This window comes from Andrographis paniculata, unplaced genomic scaffold (assembly GCF_009805555.1).
Source record: "Andrographis paniculata isolate CXL003 unplaced genomic scaffold, ASM980555v1 Contig61END, whole genome shotgun sequence".
NCBI classification, from domain to species: Eukaryota; Viridiplantae; Streptophyta; class Magnoliopsida; order Lamiales; family Acanthaceae; genus Andrographis; species Andrographis paniculata.
This window is the reverse complement of record NW_026137597.1, coordinates 779,084-788,236: the sequence shown is the minus strand read 5'-3', so window position 1 is coordinate 788,236 and position 9,153 is coordinate 779,084. Positions and strand designations below refer to the sequence as shown.

At 34.3% G+C, this 9,153-nt stretch overlaps 1 protein-coding gene across 1 annotated transcript; it reads left to right on the top strand.

The window, feature by feature from the left end:
• Positions 1-4,719: 4,719 nt before the first annotated feature.
• LOC127260284 (serine/threonine protein phosphatase 2A 57 kDa regulatory subunit B' theta isoform-like) lies at positions 4,720-8,686 on the top strand. Its single transcript, XM_051287997.1, has 3 exons — positions 4,720-5,306; positions 5,552-6,948; positions 7,663-8,686. The coding sequence occupies exons 2-3, from the start codon at positions 5,749-5,751 to the stop codon at positions 8,023-8,025; spliced, it is 1,563 nt and encodes a 520-aa protein (XP_051143954.1). The 5' UTR covers positions 4,720-5,306; positions 5,552-5,748; the 3' UTR covers positions 8,026-8,686.
• The last annotated feature ends 467 nt before the right edge of the window (positions 8,687-9,153 follow it).

Genomic DNA, 9,153 nt, shown 5'->3' with positions numbered 1-9,153 from the left:
ATATGCCCAACCAGAATTATTTGGAAAAAAAAAAAAGTAAAAACCCCCGCCCCAATTAAAATTTATTCATTTTCACTTTCATAAATACTTAATTAGACACTGTGAGAGCATTTAAAATTATATTAAACTCAAACCTCCCAAAAAAATCTCTTGCATAATTTCTTTAAACTAAAATTAATAAATATCGTCATTTTTCAATTCCCATAAATACACAACCATACGGTACTTTACAAATGAGAGCACTAAAAACCAAAATCAAATCGAAACCTTCAACCAAAAATGAGAAAAAAATTCTTCACAGAAATAAAGCATAACATGTTGAAATTTATGTTGGAAAAAATCAATGATTTCGCACAAAAAAAAAATATAAAAAAAAAATCTTTCAAAGCCATCAAAAAGTTTAACTGCTCTGTAAAGATGGTTGCTAGGCATTGGAAAACTGCACAACAACAATTGTTTGAAGGCGAGGATGTTAGTGTTAAAAAAAAAAAAAAAAGAATATTGTAAGACAAGATAAAATTAAACCTGATTTGGAAGCAATTGAGAGGTTATCAATATTGCAACGTCTTTGATTAGAAAACTAACAAAAGAGATGCAATGCTCAAAATCAACAGTACCTAGATGGATTAAAGCTAAGCAAATTAGAGCTCCTACAAGTGCTACTAAACCTGAACTTACCGAGGTGAATAAACGTGCAATGCTAAGTTTTTTCTTACAAGTACTTGATGTTTTTCGATGCATTTTAAATGCACAATTGCAGAGCATGCAAAACATAGTTCATATTTATGAAAAATGGTTCTGTCTAAAGCCAACCATCAATTTTATTTGATTCCGTTGGAAAAGAATCCATAAAGAACATGCAAAAGCAAAAAAAAAAATTATTTCAAAGATTATGTTAATACGTGTCGTATCCCAACCTATATGGGACAATGATGGAGTATTATTGTTTGATGAAAAAATTAGGATTTTTCCATTCACTGAGAAAGTCAAAGTAATGAGGTTAAACAAAAATCAAGTTGTCGGTATATTATAAACAAAATCAATACAATATGTAATAAAAAAAAGGTTATAATAAACTATTTGATTAATGAGGTTAGCCATAATTTACATCTAACATACATTAAACTTAAGAAAATTTATTCTTGATGTATTCTACTCTATCATTTAAAATAGAAGACTCAATATTTTCTCGTGATTAATGCCGCATCTCATTTGATCAATATTTACAACTTCTAATATAGCAAAAATTATAGTTAATGCTATGGCAGATCATCCCAACAATCAAAGAAAAGTGGCCAATCAATTTTTTAAAAAATATATTCATCCAACAAGACAAAACAAAGCCACACTTAAATTGGGGCGATCCAGATTTTGTACACACAATAATAACTGATTGTTTCAATATTATTCTTACTCAACAACTACCTAATGATCCATATATGAATGTTAATAATTTATGATGGTTTCGAGCAATTAAGAGTTTACAAATGGATAAATGATACAAGAATGTCAATGAACTTGTAAATGCATTTCTAACAAACTATAATCAGTTGACACCATAAACTCCGAACAAGGTATTCTTAAATTTACAAGGTTGTATAATTGAAGTAATGAAATATAAGAGAGATAATACTTACAAACTTCCACATTTGAGAAACAAGAGGTTTATTTAGAGTAGAAAATCTCCCAAATCAACACATTGTTCATATGTGATTAGTTCATGAATGCATTTAAGATCTTATTCAAAAAGGAGAGGTGGAGGGAATTGAAAGAATTATAAGTGACTTAGGTTGTTAGAGATGTAAATATAATTTTGAAAAATATTTTGTGAATGTTTATAATTTTAGTAAACTTGTAAACAAAAAATCTTAAAATGCAAGTTTATAGTGTAAACTTTTTGAATGTTTGTAGTAAACAAATTTTGATATTTTTCTTTTGAAAGGGATTATATGATATGCAACTTTAAATATTAGGTGTATTTATCTGTTCAATAAAATACACTTGAAAGAATGTTATTTTTCCAAATTAGCTCAACATAGATCTTAATAAGTTGAGGTAAAATTTTTTAAACATGTTTACTATGAGTATATGCTCCAAATCAGAAGCAAATTCATACACAACGGTTTATATAGAGATCACCACAACCATGACTACATAAAAAATTTTCAACAGACTACATGAAACATAAGGGGGCATGACTTCATTTCGAGCACAAAATACTGATCAATACGCCAAATCTAGAAATAACATAGCAAATTTTTAAGCGCTTACCGAAACACAAAAAATCTCCAGTAGAAAATTTTACAAATACTTCAATGTCGTAAAAGAAACACATATACGCTCAAGCAATAAAAGAAAATTTTTTGGGACTTAAGATTTCTGACACTTCGGATGATTTTTTCTTGTCTCAGGCCAAGTCTGTGTCCGATCTTATCTCACGTGCTGGCCTGACTGATCACCTCCACACCTCTTGAGGCAAACAGTCGCTTCACCTCTTATGATGGATCTCTACTTAATGATTCAACTCTTTATCATCAGCTAGCTGAATTTTTTATTTTTCATAGTATCTTGCTCTGACATAGCCCAACATATTGTTAGTCAATTTATAGTTGCTTCCCGGACTGTACATTATTCCGTGGTGCTCATGGCTACACTTTTCAGCTCATACGTCCTTAGTTCTTGCGGGCTATTTTGATTCAGATTGGGCAGATAATCTCACCGATTATCGATCTACTATTAATTTATGTTTTTTTTTGTGACTCTTAGATTTCTTGGAGTAGTAAGGAACATACAATCGTCTTTTAAGTCTAGTCTTGAGTCCGAGTATTGTGCTCTCGTTGATTCTATATTTAAACTTTTGTGACTTCGTTGGTTACTATATAATCTTAGTGACTCTAGTCCTCTTCTAATACTCTTCAGTATGATAATCAGAGTGCCATACAATAACACACAATGATATCTTCCACGAACACATGAAATATATTGAGATCAATTGTCATTTTGTGACACAACACATGATTGCCAAGACTATTCTGTTGATCTTCACCGAAGATAGATCGGAGAATCTCTTCACCAAATCTTTTATTCTAGATCGTTTTCATATTCTCTTACACAAACTCAACTTGATGTCTATAATACCATCTTGAGTTTGAAGGAATGTTCATATATATATATATTATATTTGTGTATATATTGATATTTACCTTATTGACCCTACTTGTATATACACTCGTGTTAATCTTTATAATAAAATAGTCAATTCTTCCAAAAAATTACATTATAATATATTATATAAACGATGTTAAATATTAGGATATCATATCCATCCAAATAAATGACCATTTAATCACAATAATCCCGTAAAATAAGTTTTTTATTATTTTGTAATAATATTTATATGGTTAGTATTGAATGGTAGTAGGGGAGACAAGCCATCAATAAGATCATACTTTTATATTATTTCGTTGTTGTTATCTTGCAGTTTCTTTATAGTTTAGTTAGATTTTAGTCGCTTCTACTAGTTATTTAAAACAATAAATCTTTGGAAGTAATTTCGATGATTTAAGGCACCTTTCAAATGGATTAAATAATATTTATCCACTCTCCATGTTATTTGAAAAAGATTCGGGATTATTAATAACTTTTTGCGAAGGATCATATCTATCCATTTCTTCATGAATAGGCCGATTTGAAATGTAAAAAATTATTTGGAATACCCTCAGAACGTGATATCGACGAGATATTCCTTCATCTATTGCTTGATTTTGAGCACACACTACTCGCAAAAAGAAATATTGGAAAATAGACAAAAACCGCTCAAACTAATAAAAATTTACATTATTAAATAAAAATGTGCAATTAGAATAGTTAATGACCATGTGTGACAGTATTTAATATAGGGAACGATTAAAGTGCTGAATTGAAAAAATTATTACCGTGAGCAATACCCGTAATATATATAAACAACACACTTCAAACCTTGACGTCTCCAGGGCTACGTGACACAGTTCGTTTAGTATGATTTGTCTTATCGAGCTTAGTTTACAAAATATTAGGTTCGATCGGGTGTTTACCTAATACGTATTTTCGGTACTAAATTTTAAAATTCTCTAACAGTCGTCTTTAATATATATGCATACAAATTTTATTAAAGTGAAGGTGTAGTGCAAGTTCGAAGTTTGACCAATAGTTTTCCGAAAATAAAATCAATTATACATTTATACTGGTGAATAACATTATTACTATTATTATTAATTTATTATTATTATTTGTAGAAATCGATAGTAAATCCATGGCTATGTTCTAGAATGATTCGCAAGTCGCAACGCAAGTCCACCAAATCTTGATAATAGAATCAGATAAATAATTGAATAATTGTTAGTGTCGGATCTTGACTTGTGAGAGTTGATCAAGACTCAAATGTTGGTTATAACTTTCAATAATCAATCAAACCCATTGATAAACGAAATGGCTATTTCACCAGCAAACAGCAGAATTCATCTCCAACTATACACAGCACTTAATTACTTGGATCTTAAATCGCAGAGAATTATGGGTAAGGGGCAGATTTGAAATGGAGAGAATAATCTTAAGTAATGATGAAAGTTGAGCAAAGATCAGAAATATTTATTACGGCCAAATGCTTGAAAAAGAAAAAGAAAAATGGTGGAGGTCAGTCAGTGGAGTGGACATCACAAACAACACCAAGATAAGCCTCAAAGAGAGAGAGAGAGAGAGAGAGGAAGAGAGAGAAAGATGGGTCTTTTTCTTTTTTCGAAAGACACACAAACAAATGCAATTCTTGATTGAGCAAAACCGAAACGCGACTCCTGGCTGCTCCACATCAGTCGTCATCATCATCATCACAATCACCATCATCACATCGAGATCCAGAACAATAACCTAGCGATTACTCTTCTTGCCGGGCCTGCCAAAAACCCTCTCTCGCTCTCCATCTCAAATCCCTGCCCGCATCTTGCCGTCGATTCATTGGAAACGCTTCTTTTCTTTACTGGGCTTTTGTTTCTTTCATGAATGCCCCCGAGGGTTTCCGCCATTAAATGCGCTAGCTAAATTTTAAGGTTTTCTACTTTAGATGGGCGCCGATACTCGCGCCGTGCTATGCTTAGTGGTGTTGGGCTCTGAGTATTATTTTGGATACTACAATTTTCTGCACACGATTCTAATCGAGAATGCCAGCTGATACTTCCAGATCGCGACCAGATCTCGGAACTTCCTGATCCGGATGAATTCATGGGTTTCTTTCTCGAGCTGGGGCAGAATGAATGCGGAGCACCGCTGAGGAGGTTTCTCTTTCTTTCTTCTGGTTTTTGTATTTCTTGAAGACCTTTTTTGTTTTCTTGGCTATCTCAAATATTTGCATCTGTGAATTTTCTCTAACTGATCTCAATTTTTTCTGAAGTAATTTTGGTCTGTTTTGTTATTCTTAATCCGTAATTGACTGAACAAAATCTTGCTGGTGCTGTCCTTTTGTGTGGGCTTTTCGTAGTGCTGATCAAGGTTATTATGTTTACCCTATTTTGTTCGTCAGATGAGAGCTCGAGCAGTGGTCATGAGCATTTACTTCTGGTGTTGAAGAATATAGCTTCTTGAAAGGGAATCAGCTCCTCCATGGATTGCGCATTCTGCTTGTTATAGGTTTTACTTGCCGAATTTCTGGTTGTTTCTTTGTTGAATTTGGTGTGACTGATTGGCAGCAAACTTGAATTTAGTTGAAGTGTTGTAGTGATGATAAAAAATTTTCTCAATCGGCTTCCGAAGAAACATTCCAAGTTGGCTGACAGTCGGGATGGAGGATCCTCTACTAACCCTTCAAATGCTTCGGCTGCTTCAAGAACCGCATACGCTGGCAATTCGAACACTGCTGTTGTTCCTGGGAGTAATTCAGCCTCCAATGCCGATGCCGGTTATGGATATAACACTCATGATCCAATGAATACAACGATAAATGGAAATGCAGGAATTTGGCCTTTCGAGGCCCTTCCTAGCTTCAGAGATGTGCCGAATCATGAAAAGCAGCATTTGTTGATCAGAAAGTTGAATTTGTGTTGTGTAGTGTTTGACTTCACTGACACCATGAAGAATCTGAAAGAAAAAGAAATCAAGCGGCAGACATTGGTGGAGCTTGTTGAGTATGTGGCTTCAGCGAACGGGAAATTCACGGAATCTGTTATGCAGGAGATTGTAAGAATGGTATCTATAAATTTGTTCCGTACGCTATCTACCCAACCACGTGAGAATAAAGTTTTGGAAGCTTTTGATTTGGAGGAAGAGGAGCCTTTAATGGATCCTGCGTGGCTGCATCTGCAAGTTGTTTATGAGTTACTTCTCAGGTTTGTTGCGTCACCTGAGACAGATGCGAAGTTGGCGAAGCGTTACATTGACCACTCTTTTGTCCTGAAGCTGTTGGATCTTTTCGATTCGGAAGATCCGCGAGAACGAGATTATTTAAAGACTGTCTTGCACCGTATTTATGGAAAATTCATGGTTCATCGGCCGTACATTAGGAAAGCGATAAATAATATATTTTACCGCTTTATATTCGAGACGGAGAAACACAATGGGATTACAGAGTTGTTAGAAATTTTGGGTAGCATTATTAATGGATTTGCAGTGCCGCTAAAAGAAGAGCACAAACTTTTTCTTGTTAGGGCACTCATACCGCTTCACAAACCGAAATGCATTGCTGTATACCATCAGCAGCTGTCCTACTGCATAACACAATTTGTCGAGAAAGATCGTAAACTTGCAGATACCATCATTCGAGGCTTACTCAAGTATTGGCCAATCACAAATAGTTCCAAGGAGGTAATGTTTTTGGGTGAGCTGGAGGAAGTGTTGGAGGCAACTCAGCTTCCGGAATTCCAACGATGTATGGTTCCTTTGTTTCACCAGATTGCTCGTTGCATGAGCAGTTCGCATTTTCAGGTAAGCTTTGCCTTTCCATTTATTTTCGTTACACACATTTTACTTGTAAGGTGCCGTTATTTGCTAGATTGTTTGTTTCGGCATATCCTTCTCGATTATTGTTTATTTCCAAAGTAAATGATGAGCATTTGTTAATTCACCAGTGATCAATATCTGATTTGAAGTGCCCCGACAAACTCCTAAACTAAATGTGTCTTCGCAACTTGCTTGGTCTGTTTTAGTATATTCATCCGTCGTATATTTCTCTCAGAATGCTTCTATTTGCATGGTGACGATTTGAGGACAAGTGCTACATTTTGCTCGATTAATTTTCTTAAAACTCAGCATGTCTGTGAAATTCGTCTTTCGTGTGTCTGAACTAAACTTCTTCATTCTGTTATACCTAGTGTCAAATTTATTATTTCATCCAATCTGAATTTTTCGAACCATTCCTTTGCAAGAAGTTACATAAAGAGGCAATATTCTTTATAGGGTCGGTAAAAAATTTTATTATTCGATTTGCTCATCCACCTTTGATTCATTCCTGAAAGAGTAAAACTTGTTTGTACCATTTGGCAAATAATCACTTGGTTTTGGCAGCTGATTTGGCTTTATTCACATTGTTTGACAATTTTCATTAGGCTTATTTTATGATAGTTTATCTTTCTTCGGCAAGATTTTTGAAGGCAGATTCCCTTGGTGATCTGGTTGAAATCGGATGTGTTTTTTATACAGGTGGCGGAAAGGGCACTGTTTTTATGGAACAACGATCACATTGAGAGCCTGATCAAGCAAAATCGCAAAGTTATACTCCCAATAATCTTTGCTTCATTGGAGAGGAATGGCAAAAGCCACTGGAATCAGGCAGTACAGACGTTGACACTGAACGTCCGCAAAATATTCTCAGACACAGACCCTGAGCTCTTCGAGGAATGCCTGCTCAAGTACCAAGAAGACGAAGCACAGGAAGAGGGAGTAAAGTTAAAACGGGAAGCAGCATGGAAACGGCTGGAGGAAATCGCAGCAATGAAAGCTAGTAGTAACGAGCCAGTGCTCGTCCCCTTAAAGACCAGCGCTAACACCGCCCCTACCGGCTAGAAGATCTATGGTGGTGTAAGCTCATATTGCACAATGCTATTATGTGACGTATGCAGATGCGCGCCAATGTTGATGGTGATGTTCTCTCTCTCTCTCTCTCTCCATATATATATATATATATCTATATCTGGGGCAGGTAGAGGGGGCATTGCTATAAAAATAGATAGTGTACATATCGAAAGAATTGGGTTGGGTCGGAGGAGGTTTTTAGTATGCAGTGAGATGGGAAATTAGGCCCCCTATCCTATACTATACTATACTATATATCCTATCCTATAATGTGTTGTTGTTTTTGTTCATTGTTATACTCTTGTTGTTAGAATGATGTGGAAATTTTTGTTGGGATTTTTTGGTGGTGCTGGCTTGGCTTTGAATATGTGTGTGCAATATCTGCTTGGCTTAGCATGGCAGGAATAATCTTGATTTTTATGGTACTGAGGTTTAGTTGATTCGTTTTTTACTGTATGATCTCATCTTGATTTTTTATCCTCTCTGTCTGTGGTTTGTCTTCTCTGAGCTGTTTACCAGTTGGTTTTTGGTGATGTTTTTCAACCGGCTGTGTTATGACATGCTCCTACGAGTGCTCCACCCTCTTGTATCTTGATTACTCTCTTCATTCTAGACAAATTATTGTGCTGCTGATATACATACTTTTAATTAATAGTGCATATTGCGGCAGATTATATGTTGTATTTATATTATATTAATATAAATAATACTTTTCGTCCGTCCGGCGGTAAGGATCTCGTTTATTTTTTGCACGTTAGATATTTAAATATTAATTATTATATGAAAAAATAATACAAATTTATAAAATTTTTATTAATATCTTATAATACGGTTATAATAATATTTGTGCAAAATAATAATGTAAATGTAGATGAGACTATTAGAGCCGGATGGAGGGAGTGTATTGGTTGGTGTTATATTATACCTTATTATTATTATCAGTAATTGCTGTTTTTTGAGTAAGGTTGTTAGTGAGATCCTAAAAATAAATATGATACTCCCTCCGATAGGTTTAGGTTGTAGTTATTGAAAGTGTACAATTGTCTTATATGATTTAGGTATAAATTAATTATATGGGTAATAATATATTTTTAAATTATGTAAAAGATTAAAAATTAT

What these genes read in the sequence shown, in the direction of transcription:
- LOC127260284 (XM_051287997.1), top strand. Translation starts at nt 5,749, where the DNA reads ATGATAAAAAATTTTCTCAATCGGCTTCCGAAGAAACATTCCAAGTTG. An exon ending in TGAGCAGTTCGCATTTTCAG is followed by an intron (nt 6,949 to 7,662) that starts GTAAGCTTTGCC and finishes TTTTTTATACAG; the next exon opens with GTGGCGGAAAGGGCACTGTT.